This window comes from Somniosus microcephalus, chromosome 5 (assembly GCF_052327205.1).
Source record: "Somniosus microcephalus isolate GS21.2 chromosome 5, FLI_Smic_1.0, whole genome shotgun sequence".
Taxonomy (NCBI): domain Eukaryota; kingdom Metazoa; phylum Chordata; class Chondrichthyes; order Squaliformes; family Somniosidae; genus Somniosus; species Somniosus microcephalus.
The window spans coordinates 102,865,888-102,889,904 of NC_140991.1; the positions used below are offsets into that span (position 1 = coordinate 102,865,888).

Below are 24,017 nucleotides of genomic sequence, written 5' to 3' on the forward strand. Positions count from 1 at the left end.
TTCATGTCTCCTTCTTCTTCCTAGGCAGTCCCTCGGAACCGAGGATGACTTGCTTCCACATTAAAAATGAGTTCTCAGGTGACTGATGAGTCCAATGCAGGACCTACAGTCTCTGTCACAGGTGGGGCAGATGGTGGTTGAAGGGGCGGGTGGGTGGGGTGCTTGGGTTGACGTGCGCTCCTTGCACTGTTTGCGCTTGGCTTCTGCTTGCTCCCGGCGAAGAGACTCGAGGTGATCGGCGCCTTCCTGGATGCTTCTCCTCCACTTTGTGCGGTCTTGGACGAGGGATTCCCAGGTGTCAGTGGGGATGTTGCACTTTTTCAAGGAGGCTTTGAGGGTGTCCTTGAAGCATTTCCTCTGCCCACCAGGGGCTCTCTTGCCGTGCCAGAGCTCTGAGTAGAGCACTTGTTTTGGGAGTCTCGTATCGGGCATGCAGACGATGTGACCCATCCATCGGAGCTGATCGAGCGTGGTCAAAGCTTCGATGCTGGGGATGTTGGCCTGAGCAAGAACACTGACGTTGGTGCGCCTATCCTGCCAATGAATTTGCAGGATCTTGCGGAGGCAGCGTTGGTGGTACCTCTCCAGTGCTTTGAGGTGCCTGTTGTACATGGTCCATGTCTCTGAGGCATACAGCAGGGCGGGTATCACTGCTGCTCTGTAGACCATGAGCTTAGTGCCGGGTTTGAGGTCCTGGTCTTCAAACATTCCCTTCCTCAGGCGACTGAAGGCTGCACTGGCAAACTGAAGGCAGTGTTGGACTTCGTCATCGACATCTGCCCTTGTTGACAGTAGCCTCCCGAGGTATGGAAAGTGGTCCACGTTGCCCAAGGCCTTGTTGTGGATTTTGATAATTGGGGGACAGTACTGTGTGGTGGGGGCAGGTTGGTAGAGGACCTTTGTCTCTCGTACGCTTTGGTGAAGGTGTTGACAATGGTTTGGAGTTCGACCTCTGAGTGGATTTCCAGTTTTCAGTTTCATGTTTCATGTCTCACTCCTTTGTTGAGTATCAATACATTTATTTTCCTCCACTCCTTAGGAACAGATCTTCCATTTTTGGAACCCCTAAAAAATTACCAGAAGCTGCCAACTTCCTTCAGGATTTTAGAGTTTATCTCACCTGAACCAGGTGCTTCTATATAATTCTTAAAGTTTTTTCATAATATTTGCTTTACTAACCTCAACTTTTGGAATAAATTCCGGACCCAAAATGATTGGATCCAGAAGACTGTCCACCGTCTTCATTTTTGAATTGGTATGTTGAGCTGAGGTAACCTTTTTAAATATTGATTTTAGTTATCCTGAACTGACTTTTGTACCTCTCTCAGTTCTCACTACTTTTTGTTTCCTTGAATGTTTTAAAGTATTTATACTTGACTGTTGTTATTTTTGACTTTATTCAACTACTATGGTTTATGTTTTGCTATGTTTTTTCTCTATACACATGGAATATACTTTCTCTCTACAGCTGAATATAGTGTTAACATTTCATTTTTCTTGCTCTAGAGTTTTTTTTTTACTCCAAACTTTTCTTTTCCGATGTCTTTTATCATTGTACTGTTTGGCTTTTTTTCCCTTGGCCTTTATCACAATATCAAAGGTAATTATACAGTGATCAATGGAACTTAAGCCCAACTTTTAACTCGAGGCGTGTTCGGGATGGGTGGGTTGTGGAGCAGGTGGGAAGTCATGGACAGGGTCAGTGCCACTAGCTTCATTCCCAGAATGTGGTTGAAATGCTGGAAGAAGTTCAATAGTTCTATGATTCTATGAATAACCTCATGAGAGCAGCAAGGGTGAGTACACCTCTTCATCTCTCCACCTCTCTCAGCAGACTCCACATCACTCCTTTCATCCCATTAGTCTTAACAGTTCTCTCCCCTCCATCAGATCCTTCAACTTCCTATCACAAAGGGACAGTGCAACACATCTCTCTCATTACAAATACACTCACCTCTTCCTTTACTCTCTTCATACCACACACTAACACAATTCTCTTCTCAAATGAAACCACTTGTACAATCACCAACATGTCCCGTCACTTCTTCCTCACATCATACACACTTCCCTTTACATTCATCACTTCCCTATGCTGTTTCCATCTTGCTGAATCTCCACTTCTCAACGCATCCACTTTATGCACAATCCCTGCACGTCTCCAGTTACCTGTTGAACACTCACTAACTCTCACCCTCTTTTTCTGCATTACAAAACAGCCCTTAATGCAAAGGAGAGAAGGAACAAGAAAGGGGGAGGAGTTCCAGGCATCATTGCCATCATCGAAGCAAAGCAGCACGCCCTGGAGAGCATTGGCCCAGGCAGAGCCATAAACATCGGGAAGGCAAGGCTGGCACATTTCAGAGCAGGGTGTCTGCACATTACTTGTAACCCTTCATTCACCTCAGCAAATATGAAGTAAGCTTCACTACTTCAAGATTTATTCTCAGGACTGTCATATGTTAATGTCCAGCCTCTATCTTCCATCCTAACTCTTGTCATTTTCCTCTTTCCACTAGGTCCTTCACAGCAGCAAACCTTCCTCCTACAGAAACCTTGGAAAAGGAACATCCTCCTGAGAATGCACCATCGAGCACTCAATCTCTCCCAGGCACCAGCTCAGGCACTGGCACCCCATCTGGGTTAGAAGCTCAGACAGAGGGATCTGCACATGGGGAGACACCAAGCATGAGTAGGTAGCAACACGTAATGGTGGGAGGGACAGCCCAGGAGAGATCACGCCATAGGCTGGGGTTGTGAAGTATGCAACATACAACTACTATCTGGCAGACTCTTCACGGGGCATATAGTAGAGAGACCCCAGGCCTGTCGAGACACCATAACTTCTGCTTCAGTATTCCTATGATGTGCTCATTAATCATCCTGGTAGTCCCATGGCTCTGATTATATCTGTGCTGTTCGGGGTGGTAGGGTTGCAGATAGGTGTTATAAGCTACATCAGAAGGGAGTATTCCTTGTCCCCTTGCCGCCATCCTGCCACGTCCCTGCTAGGCTCAGATAGTTAGGTGGATGGTAAAGTAGCTCAGGATAAATGCATCATGACAGATGCCTGGGTACCTTGCACGGACTTGCATAATCCTGTTTCAGTGATCAGCTACATGCATTGATGAAGTAACATCCCTTTATATTTATGATGAGTATTGCTGGCTGGTGTTCTGGTGCCCTGATGCAATATGATTGCAGTCAATGATGTCTTGGATGGCAGGGAAGCCGACCACTGTTGCAAATCTGTGCGCTCTCTCGTATTTATTGCTAAGGTCAATGGGGAAGGTGATGTAGTGGTCAAGGCTGGCGAAGAGCATTGGTGACCTGCTTAATACAGCTGTGTAGTGTAGACTGGGAGATGTGAGTGAGGTCCCCTGTAGCAGACTGGAAGGAGCCATTGACAAAGATATTAAGGGCTGTGGTGACATTCAGAGCTACTGCCAGAGCATGGCCTCCTGGTGCAGTAGGCAACAGGTCCGGTTGCAGAGGTCTGTGACAGCCTGCCTGGAGAAGTGCAGCCTCTTGAGGCACTTCTCTTCAGATAGATCCAAGAAACTGAGTCTAGCCCTGTGCATCCTTTATACTGAGTATGGCCTTCTACGAGCAGACCTCCTCACCTGGTGTCTTCTGAGAGGCGCCAGTTTCTGAGGCTGCTGAGACTACTGCTGCTTCTCTTCCTCCAACAGTTCCTCCATGCAGAAGAAACAAACAATACAGGTAGACTATCCTTTATCCGAACTTCCGAAAACCGAAACCCTCTAAAAACCAAAAGTTTTTTCGTTCAGCGTAAGTCGTGCGCACGACATGACCAGAGTGGCGCACGACTTACGCTGAGGAGGGCAGAGGGTCACTGAGTTCCCTCCTGGGTAGGAGATTGCAGGCCGAGCCGGGCAGTGTGAAGGAGGTATACCGGGAGAGTGAACCCAACAATACAGCGGCCCGTCCGATAGCTGCAGCAGCCTGTCCGATATTCTTTTCTCCCCCCCCGACCCCCACCCTTTCGGATAAGGGATAGTGTATCCTTTATCCGCACTTCCGAAAACCGAAATCCTCTGAAAACCGAAAGTTTTTTCGTTCAGCGTAAGTCGTGCGCACGACCCCGACCCCCGCCGACCCCCCCGCCGACGCCGACCCCCGACCCCCCCGCCGACCCCCACCCCCGACCCCCCCGCCGACCCCGACCCCCGCCGACCCCCACCCCCGACCCCCCGCCGACCCCCACCCCCAACAAATTTCCCAGTCTTATAAAATACCTTCTGAAATCCAAAATTTTCCAAAACCAAAACACGGCTGGTCCCGAGGTTTTCGGATAAAGGATAGTCTACCTGTATTAGCACCCAGGATGATGAGAGAAAGGTTTCTGAAGGTGATAAAGCAGCAAAAAGCCTGAGGGGGGCGGGGGGAAATGCCTCGCTCCTGACTGAAAACATTGCTGCAAAAATGGCAGCAGACACAACCGCATCAGGAACATGGCACTAATTGCCCGACCATTATTTTTACCATTTGCCTGCCCCATTCGTGTAGGGTGGGCTGGATTAAAACTCGCTTTAATGTTTATTTATTTCCAGGTTACTAACCGGTCCTTGTGCACTATTAATTTATAAGTCTAATATAGCATCTGCTGTGGTACTTGTTTTGCATGTTATGTTAAGAAATATTCATTCTTTGAATTTTTTTACCTCTCCCTTCTGGATATACCTGACCTGGCCACTTTAGCACTGTGATATTGAAATCTCAAGGATCATCACATCGCTTTCCGCAGACTCTCTTACTTGCTTAAATTGTTATATGTTCATTCACCTTTGTGGCATATAATAACGTTTAGTTTTACCAATTTCTACCCAATTGCTTTTGCAGTCTACTCTCCTGCTGTTATATCCAGGTTATTGATGAGTGGAAATACCAGTCCTCTTCTTTACTAAACACTAAACAATATTTCTCATCAAATGCTGTTCTGGTAATGTAATCTTTTTCAGTCACTTAAAAGTTTATGTCTAAATAGATAGTCTGTAAAGTGCAAATTATTTTAAAATGGTGCTGATTCTCACTGTACCATGAGCTCAGACCAAGCACAGAGGAAAGAATAGTTTTTGTGAACACTACTGTTTAGAAATATTCAAATGTATTGAATGTAGTTGAAGCCAGTGTAGCTTTGATTTTTTTTTACAGGACTAATCATTGTTGGGCATATGCAGAGAGAAAAAAAATCAGCATTTCTATTATGTTCTGATTTTATGACAGAAACTGCCCTCTCACAACAAACTGAAATAATTGTCTTGATGTAAGAATATATGTTCAGCCTCGTATTAACCTTTTGAGGACTGAAGTTTTATTTTGTACCATAATCAAAAACTGTATTTCTTTCAGTTATTTTAGCAGATTGAGTTAGGGCATTTTCAATTCCCTTGTACATTATTCCAATTTTAATTCATAATAGTTAACTTTAGAAATATGCACAATCATTTTTGGTGATCCTACATTTGAGAAAATATTCACCTTGTTTGAAAGCTGAAAAGGTTTAATCAGTGCTAGCAGAGTTAACAGTGTAGACCTTCAGTCCCAGTCAGTGGTGGCTGTCTCGCCCTCTCTCATTGTGCTTCCTCCCACACAGAGAGATAGCACTGAAGCCTTACACTTAGATTACTTAAAGTATTTATGAACTTTAGAACCCAGTGAGTGCCAATCTCACCTGAGTATGTTTTCTTGCCCTACATGCCTCCCTGCTCTGCATAAGGATAAGGTCACTAATAGTGCTGGAAAGGTAGTTGTGTACTTGTGGACTTATGCAAGTATGGTGGCTGGAATCTGGTTACATTCTTGCCTTCTCACACACGAGATGCTGTCATTAATACCACTCAGCGGATTAATAGTGTATGCAGGCACAGCTCTGCCTTCTGTCTCCTCTCTCCAACATGCCGTCATTAATAGCACTTTTAGAGTTGACATCCTGTATGCACAGAAACAAGCACATTGGCAGAATTATCTCTCCCCGTGAGACGTGTCAGTGCTGGAAGAACAAATGTAGAAAGGAGAGAAGGGCTAGATCTGTACGGCTGTACAGATCTGTGCATGCTGTGAGTTCCATCTCTCCCTTTCTCACGGGCCAGCCTCCTGAAGTACTGGAAAGAAAAGAAAGACTTGCATTTATATAGCATCTTTCACGACAACCGGACATCCCAAAGCGCTTTACAGCTAATGAAGTACTTTTGAAGTGTAGTCACTATTGTAATGTAGGAAATGTGGTAGCCAATTTGCACACAGCAAGCTCCCACAAACAGCAATGTGATAATGACCAGATAATCTGTTTTTCTTATGTTGGTTGAGGGATAAATATTGCCCAGGACACCAGGGATAACTCCCCTTCTCTTCTTCAAAATAGTGTCGTGGGATGTTTTACATCCACCTGAGAGAGAAGACGGGCCTCGGTTTAACGTCTCATCTGAAAGACAGCACCTCCGACAGCTCAGCTGTCCCTCAGTACTACACTGGAGTGTCAGCCTAGATTTTGTGCTTAAGGTTCTGGAGTGGGGCTTGAACCCATAACCTTTTAACACAGAGGCGAGGGTGCTACTGAGCCATGGCTGAAGGGTTAATAGGATATGCGTACACAGATAAGAAATAGGAGCAGGAATAGGCCACTTGGCCCCTCGAGCCTGCTCTGCCATTCAATAAGAGCATGGCTGATCTTGGGCTCAAAGCCACTTCCCCGCCCGCTCCCCATAACACTTCACTCCCTTATCTTGCAAAAATGTGACTATCTCCACCTTAAATGTGTGGTCAGGTTCATGTATCCTGTTCTATCCCTGAGGTTGAGTCTGTTAACAGTAACCTGGGGGCTTCAGTGTGTGTGTGTGGAGTTTAGGACCCAGTGAGTCAGTCTCACCTGTGCTCTCTCTCTCTCCTCCCAGCGAGTTGACGTCAGGCCGAGTGTTGACTTGGAGCTGACACTGGGAGGGAGGCGCAGATCCTCAGACATAGGCTGGGCTGGCAAGACTCAGCGCTACTGCAGCCTGTCCCGCTCTGTGCTCAACATGGGCTCTCGCCAAGAGTGAAGCAACTGAACCATGAGCGGCTCGCTGCGGTCCCTGCTCCCCGGCTCCCTCCACCTCCACCTCCTCATCCTCCTGAGCCTCGGCAGCGAGTCCCTGTCCAGGGAAGGTAAGCAGCACAAGGCGTCTTCCACAGCGCGGGGAGAGAGAGAGAGAGAAACTTTACTCTGAAAGCAGTAGCTGCTGATACCGCCCCTCTTCTTCCGAGACACCTCCGTGAATGAACATTTCAGGGCAAAGAGTGTGAAGGGAAGGGCTGCGGGGGAGGAGCGAGGTGTCCCGAGTGCAGGAATGTGCCCCGTCTCTCGGCTTTCCCAGCCCTTCAAGCCGTGTGGGAGCTGTGTTCCTGGGGCTTTCAGTCATTCTGGGCTCTCACCCCCTCTCATTGGGGAGAACTGGGCTGTTTTTTTAAAAGATGTTCTGACAATCTGGGTAACTAAACTGATCCTGAATGTGTATCTAGGTTTTTATAGTGTTTCATTTTCTTTTTTGCTCCGGGACTTTAACCTGTAAGAAACTCCATAAGAAAGCAGTTGAGTTGTGGGATGTTTCTGCTGCCGGGGGAGGGTCATAAAGTTTGCTTTTCTCTAAACAAACACACGTCTGCGACCAGCAATGTGGAACATTTCTTTCCTCGCTTTCTTATCTAAATTTATAATTCGCGTGCACTCTTACTTAAAGCACAGCTCCAAAGAATCAGGCAACATAAGGTGTATTTCTGAATCGTTGAGCATCTCCTCTAACTATGGATTATTGCAGGTAAAGATTGTGTAATGTAATCACATTAGGATGTGATTGTTGCTCTGCTTTTGTTAGTTACACCAGAATGTGTGAATTGTTTTGTCTTTATTTTATAATCAGTCAACAATTGTAATCCTGCACAACAACATAACCTTGATTAATGTTACATGGGCTTTAGCATTCTACCAAAGAAGCGAGGTTGTCCTCAGTGAAGCATTATGCACATGTTTTGAAGTTAGTTTAAGTACGGAATGCCCTCTGGAATTAGACATGTAACATCTGCAGTAACAGCTCCGTAATGCTGAGTTCTGCTAACCCAATGGCCACTGATATCTCGGCAACATGATGAATAATTCTTGCAGTGCAGTTGACTATAAAAGTCACAAGCAATAAAGTTGTGACTGGCCTGCTTCTGGGGCGAAATAATTTATCATGTTGCACTGAGTTGTGGTTTCATGATCTGTCATCATATCTGACTGCTGAGTGACATTCTCTTCAGAATACTTGTTCTTCCAGTAGTTTAAAAGCTTGAATTAGCTGTTTGAAGTTGGTTGACGGAAGTAGTTCTTTAATGTTCTGATAACTCAACTGTCCTTTAGTCTGTATGCATGGGAGTACAAGGTTGAGGTGGTTGTTTTGTGAGTTGCTCCATAGCAGTGAATCAGATATTTGCAAATGAGCTATTTTACTTTTCTGTGCTGACCAGAATGGGGGAAAATAGTGCTAGGAAGTTAAATGCCTTTCATTCATGACCCTATGTTGATATCCAACTCCTAGGTCAGGTTAGATACACAATGAAAATCATTACTCTGTCCCAATAATATCAATAATCATAGCAATTTGCTTCAAAATTAAAGTATAAAGACTTTTTAGGCTGCACTGGACATGAAGGAAAACATTGTGATTGTCCATATTAATTTACGGGAATGATAATTTTACTTGAGGATTGCAGTGTTGTATTAAAACCCATAAAACCTTGCAAGTTATTTAGTGATTTCAAGAAATCTGGAACTCCCCCCAAAAAGCTGTTGAGGCTAGGTCAATTGAACATTTCAAAACTGAGATTGATAGATTTTTATTAGGCAAGGGTATTAAGGGTTACGGAACCAAGGCGGGTAGAGTGGTGTTAAGTTACAGATCATCCATGATCTAACTGGATGGCAGAATAGGCTCAAGGGGTTGAATGGCCTACTCCTGTTCCTATGTACCCCTTGCCACAGTCATCACTTGTGTTCTCGTTTAGATCTTTTCAGACTGTGCGCAGAGTACTATAGCGGGTACTGGGGACTAGCACTCTCTGACTGCCTCTATCCCATTGGTGAACCACGAGAATATTGCTTACTTTACCAATCTGCTCATTTTGTATCCTCGTCTCTCTGAATGAAATTGCCAGTTTAGTATCTTAATTGCTGAATTATGGCAATTTTGTACTGCCCCCCCCCCCCCCCCATTGGATTGTAAAACTGTCCAAACTCTCAAAAGTCGGGACCTTACAGCCAGCAAAAGTCTTTCATCCCATCAACCTGGTCTTGATTGAACCCAGCTCAGAGGTAAAAGACCAGTGCACCATCCAGTTTGGTGTCAGTACATGTTATTAATTAGTGCCACTGTTTGGTTAGCACAATATATTGCAGTTCTAGTACGCACACTGGGCTTGTGCCCAAAGCCAGCCAAACTAAGTTTAACACAACTCTGCATTAAATTTTCCCTCCTGAATAAATGTACATTCGAGAAATGAACTAATGTGTGCAGCCACCCAATTTTCCTTCATTTGCGGTGTTCCAGAAAAAACAGAATTCTCTTTACATTTATATTTTTGTTGCAGATTGCCGTGCCATTGGCAGAGGGGTGTCGAGTTTAGTTATTGGAAAGGTCATGTGTGATGATATATGATTAACTTTGTCACTTTGCATTCAATCTGTAAGGTTCTTGTAATCAAACTAAGCAGTTTTTAAAAAATCATCCTTTCATTGTAAATTAATATATTTCCAGCTTTTCAAACATTTGATCTCAAAGGTCGACTTACTTTTCAATAGTATTTGCAGCATATTTACATTCACGTGCATTGTACATTTTACTGCTGAGATTATCTACAAGGTGTCTTCAGCAAGCAGTAACTGGGTAGAAGTCTTAAGGTTTGAACTAGCCAGTTATATCATCTATGAACATGGATATTACTTTAGGGTTGCTTCAGATACAGAATTTTGTGTAAAGTCATGTGTGTGTTTCTCTGTTCAGCAAATCAATTCAAACACTATATACCGAGGCTTCGTAGCTAACAGGTTTCAGTTGTATTGTGTGCCTGTTATATACATTAATAGGTCCTGTATCATTTCAAGGCAGTTTTCATATCTCACTAACAGAACCTGCAACAAACTGCAGTTACATCAAGTGATCTGAGGGTTATCTGATTTTCTCAGGGAGAAGTCAGCTTTCTAACAGTAAATAAAAACTTCAACATTTGTAGGTACATGTATCCAGAGTGCTGCATCACCTGACTGAGTCGGAAAGTACAACTTAGTGCTCTGTCAAGCTGATATCTGCTCTTTAACTGCAGCGGCAAGCTTTTAGCAAAATGGGTTAGCTAGAAATAAGCTTTATCAAGAGATCACTATTCAGACAATAAAAATGCTGTTATAGTTTTTAATTAAGTTATGTGGTTAGCATATGTCTCTTTAACTTTATGGTATTCTTAGTCATGTCAGTAATTTAAGCCAGCTTGTGTATGTGCCTTAATTAATGTTGGGCTGGGGGGAGATGAGAGAAAATGCTGTAGATGCTAGGAATCTTAAAATAAAAACACACAATGCTGGAAACACTCAGCAGGCCAGGCAGCATCTGTGGAGAAAGAAACATAGGGTTAATGCTTCAGGTCAGTGACCTGTCATTCGAACTCCATTCAACGTGATTGCAGGAAAATTGAATGTAAAACTACTAAATATAAAGTCACGTTCCAGACTATTTACCACTGCTAATGATCTTTAATACCCTCATCTTTCAGTCAGCTGACAGGTTTATTTGAGATTTGGTTAAAAAAAATTTAACTTGAAGTTAATTTGAGTTATTTTGTTTATGAATATAATTAATTCATTATAGTCTTGGTTACATGGAATGTATTATTTTAAGTATACCTTTTGAACATTGAAGATCATCCTGTGAAACTCACTACCACAGGAAGTGGTTGAGGCAAATAAGCTTAGATGCTTTGAAAAGGAAACTGGATGAGTACATGAGAGAAAAGGGAATAGAAAGTTATGCTGAAAGGTTGAGATAAGGCAGATGGAATGGGAGGAGAGTCGTGTGGAGTATAAACATCAGCAAAGACTAGATGGCCTGAAAGGCCTGTTTATGTGCTGTATATTCTATGTAATTGTGAAAGACTGAAGCCTTTTCGTTCAAATTCTTTTGTAAAATAAAAACTGGATTTTGCACTAAGTCATAGAACTGTTAATGATATTTGGTGTATGTCTTCAATAAAATGAAGTTCTGCCACCTTGCTTTGCATTTCAATAGACATTCAGTACACTTTAAGCAACTATAGAAAAGGTTTTTCTTTATCAAAGCAATTCAATAAATGCCTCATTTTAGGCGTTTGCTCTTTTATTAGCACAAGCTGCAAGTATTTTTGCACTGTTTAATGCAGTAATGAAAGATTCACTGATTCTGTGAGGTGGTTGTCCCTCCAGAAATTTTATTCACAAAATCTTTTGTCAATGCATAGTACTACCACAATTCATTATTATACAGTTCAGTTTGAACACTATAATTTTCAGTTTTTCAAAGCTGCGTTACCAGCAAGCGATTAGCCTGTGCTTGGATGAGTGAGTACTGTTTCATGGACTGCTCATCCACCATATGGCGCGCATGTCACTGTATACAAACAAAATATCTATGGCAAGGGGAGGAAGGAATTTTTTTGGCCTTGTATATTGATATTAATTAAATTGTTGCAGTTGCAGGAAGACGTGAATAACTTTTGGAAAAAAATAATACAGATACGGTAGAATTTTTCCAACTAAACAAATATTAACCAAAATTTGACGCTTTTTTTCTTTTACATTGGTGACCTGTTGATCTTTCTGTGTAAAGGGACACTATCTTCAAGAATGTTTGGCAAACCTCTGTTAGTGTCTGTTTACAGACACTCGGTGCTATTACATAGGATATACGGCACAGAAACCGGCCATTCGGCCCAACTATAATGCAGTGGTGCGTCACAGACTTATTGTGTCAATGACAGCATCTGTTTTTGTCTCCTCATCCTCTCTGGTAACCGGCACTCTTTAAACAACAACAACTTGTATTTATATAGTGCCTTTAATGTAGTAAAACGTCCCAAGGTGCTTCACAGCAGTGTCATAAAACAGTATATGAAACTGAGCCAACAAACCTTGTTAGTTCACCTTGCTGTTACTATCACTTGTATCCTTGCCTATGTACATTTGATAAAGCAAGAGAATAACTGCAGTCCAATTTTGTCAGTGGTGCATATCAAATTCTAATGTCGGCTTGCCTCAGTTGGTAGCGCTTTGAGGCAAAAGGTTGTGGATTCAAGCCCTACTAAGGACTTGAGCAAATAATCCAGGCTGACCGTTCAGTGGAGTACTGCATTATCAAAGGTGCTGACTTCTGGCAGGGACTTCAAACCAAGTCCTGTATGCCTCTTCAGGTTGACTTAAAAGACCCCAGAGCACTATTCAAAGAAGAACATGGAGTGCTCCTGGTGTCTGGTCAAGATTCTTCTCTCAACTAACACTATCAAAAACAGTTCCCTCTAAACTGAGTCAAAACTAATAGACCATTCTGCATTAGAAATATTTGAAATTCCGACCAGAAAAAATTCCTACTATTTCACATATTATAGAGTAGTGTGGTTTACACCCTGGTACTTGTACTATATGCCTTATCTTGGTGCAAAGTGGTTGTTTTTATATTACACTAAATTACAATGAACACTACTGAACTTATGCTGGTTCAGAATTTGCACTAGGTGTGAGTCTTCTGGGAGAAGTGATCCTGTTCTCATGATGCACGTGAGCTGCAGCATAACTTGCCATTAACTTACGATGGAAAACCAGCCCATCGACGCATTGTGCGGTGTAAGGGGGATAAAACAACTACAAGCTAATAAAAACAGTTGAGTTTCAACAAAGCCCTTGACAACAACTTTCTTCTTGGTTCTTTAATCAGGTAGAAATAGAGAAAGCTTTACCAATGATGAATTAATCTAATTAAGATAAGAGTTTAAGCAAGTGTGTCAAAACATACGCACGTGGTTTGGGTGTATTCTTATTTCAGTACACTTTATGTACCGCCCTGCTGTATGCCTCAGAGACATGGACCATGTACAACAGGCACCTCAAAGCACTGGAGAGGTACCACCAACGCTGCCTTCGCAAGATCCTGCAAATCCATTGGCAGGATAGACGCACCAACGTCAGTGTTCTTGCTCAGGCCAACATCCCCAGTATCTGAGCGTGGTCAAAGCTTCATCAGCTCTGATGGACGGATCACATTGTCTGCATGCCCGATACGAGACTCCCAAAACAAGCGCTGTACGCGGAGCTCCGGCACGGCAAGAGAGCCCCAGGTGGGCAGAGGAAACACTTCAAGGACACCCTCAAAGCCTCCTTGAAAAAGTGTAACATCCCCACCGACACCTGGGAATTCCTGGCCCAAGACTGCACAAAGTGGAGGAGAAGCATCCGGGAAGGCGCCGAACACCTCGAGTCTCTTCGCCGGGAGCAAGCGGAAGCCAAGCGCGAGGAGCGCACATCAACCCAAGTACCCCACCCACCCGCCCCTTCAACCACCGTCTGCCCCACCTGTGACAGAGACTGTAGGTCCCGCATTGGTCTCATCAGTCACCTGAGAACTCATTTTTAGTGTGGAAGCAAGTCATCCTCGGTTCCGAGGGACTGCCTAAGTGAAGAGACACTTTTTATGGTGTCGAGCATCCACATTTGAACTCTGGGGAATGTGATTTGCGATCTTTATTAAAAAGATAGAGGACAGTATGGGCCTGTGCCTCGAGTGATACCAGTAATGTGTGAATACGAGCAGTTTTTTCCTTCTTTGTATGCAACACATTCAGGTGAAATAATGTCCAGTATAAATGTTTACAAGTAGCACAGTTTCCCAGGGCCATGCAGCTTGGAGTAGCACTCAGGCTAATTTGAAGTTACAGATCCAAGACTATCCATGTCCTTGGAGTGGCCCAGCAGGTAGGGAGATCCTACTTGAGGGTCAATGTGCTGGTAATAAAATTAACAATTTTACTAAAACATCAAATTAAATGGTATTTTCTTCTGTAAAAAGAATTACATTTTTGTACAAAAAGTCTCTCCATGTCCCATTTCTTAGACTTTCTTTCTCACCTAGGCTAAAGAATCCTAAATTGACAGACTGCAGGTAACACGTAACTGACAAAAAATAAATAATTTTGCATGTATGTACACCTACTTCATTATGCTAGATTGTGTGACTTCCATGATAGCAAGTATTGAATTTCAAAGCATCTTTTTTTTGAAGCATCTTACATTAAAAAAATATTAAATAGGAGACATAAACAGAAATTAATAAGTAAAATTAGAACAGATGCCAGGAAAAACTGCTTTACCTAAAGCATGATAAATGGTTGGAATAATTTACCAAGGTAGAAAACGGAGACCAGAACATTGGGGTTATTAAAAATACTATTAGAAGTTATGATGGAAATGTTAATGTAATAGTGGGAAAAACCTTGGGTTGAATGGCCTTTTCCATCTGACTACTCTTCTTATGTTCTCTGCATTTAAAGCTATTGTTTACATTTCTGTAAAGACTTTATTACTGCTATAAATTGTCTTTCTGAAGCATACAACAAATCTGTTTGTGTGCTGGTATCGGGGGGCAGACTGGTCATATGGGAAATCCAGAGAGCCGCCACCCATGAATGGTTCTATAGCGCTGTATTATCGGTGGCCCCCTTTCTCTGTGAGGATCCCGTGCCCTTTCGGGGGAGCCAGTCCGCCCTGGCTGGTATGTCCTGCTGTGCACGCACAGCTGCCAAAGCTTTTCTTGGTAAGAGCAAACACGGGCCAATAGGTTGTTTTCCAGCTGGCTCCAAATTTAAGCCACTTTAACCACTAAAATAAAGGCGCCCTTGAATCTTGCATGGTGCACAATAAAGGTTCGGAAGGGCCATATTCAGTTGGTGGGTCATACAAATTCACTTGACCTCTGCAGTAAACAAAGAGGAGCAGAATTTATATGATACTCCATCATTCTCTAGTGTAGTGTTTCAATACTTAAGAGTTCTTGTTTAGAAACGTCAACAATTAAAAAAGAAATAGGTTATTGGTTACAATACATTTTTCTGGTCCTGATGATGAGTTAGGAAATTATGTAGATAACAGAACCTTCATACAGACAAAAACTTGTCATCTTTTACCCATTTCTATTTACTAAAACTTAAACACTTTAACAAAGTTTGGCACTGAAGTTATTGGGTAGAATTAATTGGGTTTACTCTACGTGGAATTTACCAAGCATGTGTTAATTGGCAACATTCATTTGGTTTACTTTGCATGAAGAAATGTTGGATTTGTCTTCAGGTCTCACAAACACAGGAACTAAAGTTTACATATCAAAAGATCAGTTCAAAACTGATGGCAACACCACAGGCAGATAATTGCAACTAACTCCCTCAGAGTATTGGACCTCCATGGATACTGAACTGACAGAGCAGCTGCAAGCCCAGATTTATTCCCAATCTGCAGCTGTTCTAAATAAAAAACATACCATCGAACTGAAGCAGATTTGTTTATGCTGACGCTACCCACCTCTCAACATGGATGCTTTTTAACTGGCCCAAAACCAAACAGATTTGAATGGCGTAAACGGTGCATCATGTCCTGCTCACTACAGAACCTAGATTCTGCAGGCGATAGTAATTGGATACCACCAGACATGTGCACTGGTTTGGTGGAAAGGTGTATGTTAGCACTGGTGACTCTAGTTCCATTTAGAGCAATATATTCTGATCTTAATTTGGTTGGCTGCACAAACAAGATAATTGCTAGGACGTGGTTTAACAGGAATTTGGAAAAATAAAAGTTGCCAGTTGGACTGGAGTACAAAACAATGAAAATTTGGCTCACCATTTTGAAAGATCATGCATTCTAAGGATTTTTAGCAAATTTAGTACATTTTGGTGTGTAGCTTCAGCTGCCTAGGCCCTAAGCTCCGGAATTCCCTCCCTAAACCCCTCCACCTCTTTTTTTCTCCTTTTAAGACGCTTCTTAAAACCTACCTCTTTGACCAAGCTTTTGGTTATCTGCCCTAATTTCTCCTTATGTGGCTCGGTGTCAAATTTTTTGTCTTGTAACACTCCTGTGAAGCGCCGTGGGACATTTTACTATGTTAAAGGCGCTATATAAATACAAGTTCTTGATGTTGGCTTTCCTAGCTATCTGCAGACTGCTGTCATCATTTTACATTTAAAGATGATGAATAGTTAAAACCTGGAGATTTTACTTGTATATTTTAAAGCTGTTTTTAGTACTACGTACAAAACTTAACGAGCAGTGATGCAGATTATAAATAATGAAAGAAAGCCCTTCATTTAAGTCATTAGTACATATGGCATTCCATTATGATTGTAAAGCTAAATAGCTATTGGATAACTGAATTTTGTAATTTTTTTTTTAACCCCAATAGTGCCCTGATCTATGGGCCTTAGCGCTTCACATTAGTTTCTCAATTTAAAAAATAATCTGCATCTGTCGCAAAATATCTGTCATACAGTTTGGCCTGAAATTTGCGTTGCGAATAACGGTGAGGCTATCGGCACTCACCATTATTATGGAGTAAATCAGACAGCAACTTCCGGAGTCTGCACATGCACAGTTAAACGTGGAAATCCGGAAGTTGCGGTCAGTGTTACCTTGCTCCTCCACAGTATAACAGTACCTTGCCGATAGACTCCGCATTCATTCAAATCAATGTAAGGGTGTGAAGTTACCCATTAAACACACTTTAAAAAAAAGTCATGGCTGATACATTCAGATGTAAGTGAATTTTAATGGTGTGATCAGTCATAATTACTGCTAAACAACCTCTCTGGCACTGAAAATTTAATTTACAATTGTGGAGTCTCATTCATTCAGAATTTAATTAGTGTTTGAGATTTAAAAAAAATACTTTTTCTGTCTCTCTTATCTCAATCCCATCTTTCTATGCCAATCTTTATTTTGCATTCTGTACATGATATAAATCTAGTATATAATTCCTGGCTTATACTTCATGGTTTAGACTCTGCCAGGGGAATTTTAACCCTCAAAAGCAGGTGGGAGGTTAAATGGTTAAAAAACTGAATCCCAACCCCAGCCCGCCCACTTCTGGTTTTAACGAAGGTGGAATGTGGGGCGGGGAGCCAACCCTGTCTCTGGTGAGTTGCCCATTTAAATATCATAATGAGGCTGGCATGCCTCATGGTGATCCACCATTACAAATTTAACTGTGGCTAGTCGCATTTCCCGAGCCTCGGGAAACCCACTAGCTAAAGGAAGGCGAGGACTGCTGGATCCAGGAGGTAAGTGCCTTTCCACTGCCTGCTGGAGCTAGGGTCTCTGCCTCAACTACCCCCTACGATCAGACCACCAACCCGAGCCCTCCAATCTCCCCAAGAGGCCTCCAATTCCCCCGCAACGAGGCCTCTGATCTCCACCCACTCCATCTGGCTGGCTGCGAGTGGGAAACAGAACTTTAAAATGTTAATCTGGGCCTGCGGGTTAAACAGAGTTTCCTGACCCACCTTCTGATTAAAAATCCAGCCTGCGTGTCGCAGTGAGGAATAATTCGAATTTATGTATTCTGGTCAGATTTCTTCCAAGTGATATTGCTGTCTATTCTTGTGAAATGTTTCAAGCGCAAGTTCAAAGCTGCATGTAAAATATAAAATAATGGAATTGGTGGGATGTTCAATCAACGAACTCTGAAACAAAAATGACAGCGATACAGGCTGAGTGGTTGATGAATGCCCACAAAGCCACTTGATTGAAATGTGGTCACTAATTCAGTCCTCTTGAGCATCCCTGATTTTAATCACTCCACCGTTGGTGGCCGTGCCTTCAGCTGCCAAGGCCCTAAGCTCTGGAATTCCCTCCCTAAACCTCTCCACTTCTCTCTCCTCCTTTTAAGATGCTCCTTAAAACCTATCTGCCCTAATATCTCCTTATGTGACTAGGTGTCAAATTTTGTTTTATAACACTACTCTGAAGCACCTTGGGACATTTTACTACGTTAAAGGCGCTATATAAATACAAGTAGTTGTCCCCTCCACAGCATCTAATGCCAATTTTACTACTCTAGCTGCCGTGTCAGTGAATTATTTAATGTTAATTCTATGGTAATTAGCTGTTCAATTACATTAATTTTGTCTGACAGTTACTGTACAATACATGGGTACAAAATGACAAACCGGTATGTAAATGATGATTGAATCAGGTTTGTAGATTATTCAAACCAGATTCAGCTTCTTCCAAAATCATCATCTATCTATAGAGCGTACCTACACGGCGCCATCACAATAGGGTCCGCTCTCGCCTCACTCCTTCCGAAACTTCGCCCCCATTTTTTCCCCTGCTTTTCCTCAACAGCAAGCAGGGCAGCTGTGTCGGCCCGCCGGAGCGGGAGGTGAGTTGGGGTCACTCGGGCCGGGCCTCACAACTGCTCGGCCCGGGACACACAGCGGGGGACCAGCAGCGGCCGGCCGTCAACCGCGCGGCCCGAGACACAAAGCGGGGGAGCGGGGCAGCGGCCGGCCATCAACCGTGCCACCCTCTAAACTGCCCTGGCAACGCCAGGCCCCCCTTGCTAGTATATAATATTGTAATGCATCAAATAAGTGAAACAGGTTTACTGCAGTAGATATTTATCTTATTTCAATTTTTATTTGTCACATAACCAAATACAACAAATTAAATCCAGTCAGTGAAATGCTTTTTTCTTAACGAGCCGAGCGCACCAAGCAGCAAAGGACACTTAGCTGCCTGGTACGCATGGAGCTCGCAAAGACGGCAGCCATCTTCATCAGCGCCATCACAATAGGGTCCGCTCTCGCCTCACTCTGCCTTTCCCGCACTCCTGCCCGACAATCTTCAGCCGCCGTGGTACCGATGTCCCGGGTCCTGCTTCTCCCTGGCTCTCCTTCCACCCGGTCTGACCTCCGAGCCTCTCGCGGTGTCCGACCTTCCAGGGCCTGCTTTTCCCGCCCTCGGTCCGCTGGCCGCCTCCCCTACTACCGGTTTGACCTCCAAGCCTCCCGCCGAGGAGCTGCTGGCTGCCGTGCTACAGCGGGTCGTCGTGGCCTCCATCGCTGCTTCTGCTGCCTCCTCGCCGAACTTATCAGCGCCGATGCACAGCGTCTGTAGCGGGAGTGGGCCAACCGACTCAGGGAGAGCACTTACCCTGCGACCGCCACCAGGAAGTTCAGGCACTGCTTACCAAAGAAGCCCAGGGAGCAGGAGGACAACAAAATGGCGGCGGCAACGATGACATATTTAAGAATGTGTTGATGTTATAACACTGAAATGATGATTTCAAATAAAATTAAATAATCACAGCTTGTGAAACACATCTGTGTGGTGAAGATAAGTTGAAGTGTGCAGTTAAATTGAGGAGAGTATAATGAAGTAGGGAGCACTGGGGGAACAGATTGTTGTATCAGCTTCTTGGATGGATAGTGCACAGGGAGAGGATGTGATCACTCTTCAAGGAGAGTTGTTGCCTGGATAGTTGAATTACAAGAGACTGCTAGGTTTGTGCACAGTGATATTTTAGTGTTGATGAACAGTGACACCAATCATTTGCTGTGAAAGCTGTAATAACTTTTGTTTAAATAGCTCTTTAGAAAAAAGTTTAAACTGAGTGCTACATTGGTTGCTGCAGCAGACTGGATTTTGGCATTGGGTTGTTCCAAGAATTGAACTTGGACTCAGTAATACCTAAGCAGACAACACCCATGAAATGAGTCAATGTGCAACTTTTATAAGACTGTGAACATTATTTTTGTTTTTTCATCACTTCGGCTGCAGATCATCAAAGCTGCACTACCAAGCTGTATTTTAACTATCCTCATTGGTGAAAGTCCCGTTCACCAACCACCCTGTGCTCGTTGATCCACATTGGCTCCCGGCCAAGGCAACGCATCGATTTTAAAATTCTCATCCTTGTTTTCAAATCACTCAATGGCCTCACCCCTCCCTATCTCAGTAACCTCTAGCCCTACAGCCCTCAGATCTCTGCTGTCCTCTAGTTCTGGCCTCTTGTGCTACTGTGGCAAAGCCACCAAGAGAGTCTTGCAGTAATGTATATAATTGCCTTTAACAGGGGCTTGTTACCTTTAAGTGTTTGCTCTGTATAAACAGCGCGGGTTCGGTAAAATGGCGATCCAGCGCGATGACGTCATCACGCAGGTCACGTGCCGTTCCCAACAGCGGGAAACGTGATGACGTCATGATGTCAGAGGGGAGAGGCGTTCCCCCTCTGTCCTCGTGGAACCAGTTGGTGTACAGACCTGTATAGAGTTTCTCCTGCGTTTTTGTTTGTAACTTTTACTAGTGCATTAAACCACGTTTGGTTAACTGCTAGTTTCAGTCTCGGTACTTTCGTTAGGAGTTCAAGCACTCCTACATTACCCTAATTTTCTTTTGCTCCACCATTGGCATGTTTTACTGAGTTAAAGGTGCTATATTAATGCAAGATGTTGTTATGTGTGAAAGGGCCATGAAGAGAGTGACATCCTGAAATTGACTGGTACTGATGTAGCATTGAGATGTCATTTAATTTTTTTATTGCCAATAGTCAATAAATTGATTGTATTTGTAGAACTAGTTTTAATAGCTTTTATTGAAAACTGGTTGGTTAAAGTGGATTAATTCTGAATTAGGATTGATACTTACATAAAATGTTTTCGGCCTGTCGGTGATTGCTGGAAACTCACCCTACCTCCCAAGCAGTCATGTGCTGTCAGCAGATGCCCTCTTGAAGAGGGGAAGAAAAGGTCTCTGAGTGCCCACATAATTTTTATAAATTTTATAATGCTTTTAGATTGATATTTTAAATATATAATGTAATCTATCATTTATAGCAGAATCCTAATTTCTATGTGATTAGTTGAAGACTATCAGAACTGAAACAAAGTACACTGTAATCTTATATTATCTAAGCAGATTGGAGCTGAAATATTGTAGGAAGATACCTGTCAAATAACAGAAATTCCTGATTCTACTTTCTTACAAATTGTTGTTTCAACTGTACTACATAACACTGCAGATATCCTATCTCATAACATATACTAGTAAATTTTGATTTAAATTTTAAATAACATTAAGATTAGAGAAATGTACCAAAGTCTAAAACCTATTCATTCACATAACTAAATTTTTGCACATTTTTATAATGTTTTGGTACAATAATGCTGTAAACCTCAGTTATGAGCATTTTGGTAGGGGAAAAAGTGCTGGTTAACTATCTGCTGTTAACCCTATTTGATTACTAATACATGTATTCAAACATTTATCCACTACATTTACATGCTGTGGATTCATTAATTTTTTATTGAAATTGGAACTCTTGTCTTTGTCTTTTCCTTTTTTAAATGTTGTGGACTAAATAATATATCAACAAAATTGATATTTGAGTATCTCCACACTGAGCGATTGCAGTCTGAAAACCATTGGGAATCTTACTCCAGGCTGCTTTCAGAGAATTTGAGTTTTTACTGGCTTAATAAACCCAGCAGTTGTGTTAATAGGGGACACAAAGGTTCAAATAACATTTGTGTAAGAACACTAAGGTGGGATTAGAACCACCGTTGGCTGTTTGGCCACAGAGGAAATTAATGCTTTTCCTTTAACGCCATCAGCTTTTAATTGTTTAACAAATAAACATGGATGGAGCATTCAACAAAATTAAGAACACAAGTCGGGTAATTGAGATTGCATAGCCCATTAGTTTGGTTGAAATTTGAGTATTCTGTACAGTTCTGGTAACAGTACTACAGTGGGGACATCTTGGCTTTGAAAAGGTTGCAGATGAGGACAACTAAAGCGAGACCAGGGATTGGGCATCTGAGGTACGAGAAGAGATGAAGGAAGTTGAAATGTTAACGGTGGCGAAAAGAAGGCGCGGGAAACCTTAATGAAGATTCAAAGGGGGCATAAACATACCCCAAAAAATTGCTTGATGAAGGAGTCCTAGACTCCAGCTCAGGAAAACCAACGCAATCCAACAGTTTAGATTTAACTACTTCATCCGCCCATGATTTTCCAAACATTCACTATAATGCCACTGTCAGTGAATTCCAGATTAAGCTGGATAGTTTTTTTTTATTGGTGAAAGAAGTAATTGAGGGGTATAAGAGCATAATGTGGCATTTTTTTAAATGTTGGGCCTGGTTATATTTGGTCTTTTCCAGTCCTTTACTTTTCTATGTCTCAGTGGCATAAAAATAAATGATTTTATTTACACTAATTTGTGTACTCCACTTTATGCATACAATATGGGAGGTTCTGAGTGTGAACTGCATTTGAACCAGCTGAGCTTGAAATTTTATAAAATTAACTTGGGATGGGGCGAACATAAAGGTTTGTGTCTTTTATTTTATTCATTCTCCGGATGTAGACGTCACTGGCAAGGCCAGCATTTATTACCAATCTCTGGTTTCCCTGAGAAGGTGATGGTTGGCTGCCTTATGGAACCTCTGCAGTCCTTGTGTTGAAGCTGCTCCTACAATGCTGTTAGATAGGAAGTGCCAAGAATTTGACCCAATGACAATGAAGGAACGACGATATGTGTCCAAGTCAGGATGGTGTATGAATTGGAGGTGATGGTGCTCCCATGAAACTACTGGCTTTGTCCTGCTAGGTGGTGGAGGTCTTGTGTAATTAAGACTGGATTCCTTTTAAACTGATGGAAAGTCATTCTATGGTGCATGTAACATTCCTTCATACAAGGCATGCATTTGTCTGCAAAGCAACTTCACTATAATTACATGTGTAGAGTGTGTCCATATGCTGCATCTTTTAGTCTTTAAAGCTGTAGTATTTAAATTTTCTGTTAACGGGAAGTTCTATGGATGCGTAAATAACTTTTGTATTTTAAGAGAAGTGACAGAAATGTGTTAACTCCTTTATATTTTTAATTAACAAATCTATGATCAAAGAAATATTTAGAAGTACAAAAGTTGCAACATTTCTGGCATCACTTGAGACATTTTTTAATTGCCCTGTATGTTTACGAGCGTCTCCAAAATTAGCATAACTGGAATTTTACTGAAGTCTATTTGATATGGAGTTGGAGATGAATTTATTGGAGCTGGCAGAAAGGCAGACAAGTATGCCCAAGAAAAAAAAATGTTAAGTAATGGTTAGTTGCCAGCAAACACAGACAATGCTATGCACTATATAGGTCAAAGTTACATGAACGAGTGAGATGCTCCTTTATCCATACAAAGACAATATAATCACAGAATCACAGAAACCCCACAGTGCAGATAGAGGCCATTTCGGCCCATCGAGCCTGCACCAACACATATCCCACCCGATCCCCGTAACCCCTACACCAACACATATCCCACCCTATCCCCGTAACCCCACGTATTTAATCCCCCTAACACTAAGGGTCAATTTATCATAGCCAATCAACCTAACCCACACATCTTTGGACTGTGGGAGGAAACCGGAGCACCCGGAGGAAACCCACGCAAACACGGGGAGAATGTGCAAACTCCACACAGACAGTCACCCGAGGCCGTATCAACTGGCAACTGTATCAAACAGCACACAGTTTCTATATACATTCCCCCTTTACCAAATAGCCTACCAGTGCACAAAATAAATAATTGTATCTCGTTCACAATTTGCATATTGTTACTTTGAGGAAAATTGCAAACTTCAAACCATCAAACCTACAGTTGAACTAATAATCACAGTTGTACTAAACCAGGACTTGTAAAGGCTGCTACAGGGACTTTTAGAATTGTTGCATTTTATCAATCAATTTAGGAATTTTACTTGGTGTTCCATTCTAGAACCGAGACTTCCACAATGTAATCTGAGTCATGTATAAAATGATCGTTGGAGTATAAATCTCTTACAAGCCATGACCAATACTCGCATTTTATTCAGCTTCCTCAGTCAGCTTGTGCTAACAAAGTATAATGACTCACAAACCTATTCA

General features: G+C 42.4%; 1 protein-coding gene across 1 annotated transcript in view; it reads left to right on the forward strand.

The window, feature by feature from the left end:
• Positions 1-6,949: 6,949 nt before the first annotated feature.
• egfra (epidermal growth factor receptor a (erythroblastic leukemia viral (v-erb-b) oncogene homolog, avian)) overlaps positions 6,950-24,017 on the forward strand; it is a 369,473-nt gene continuing 352,405 nt past the window's right edge. Inside the window, exon 1 of the mRNA XM_085988057.1 lies at positions 6,950-7,161. Coding sequence (XP_085844183.1) covers positions 7,068-7,161 — 94 coding nt within the window. The 5' untranslated portion in view covers positions 6,950-7,067. The remainder of the gene's footprint in view (positions 7,162-24,017) is intronic.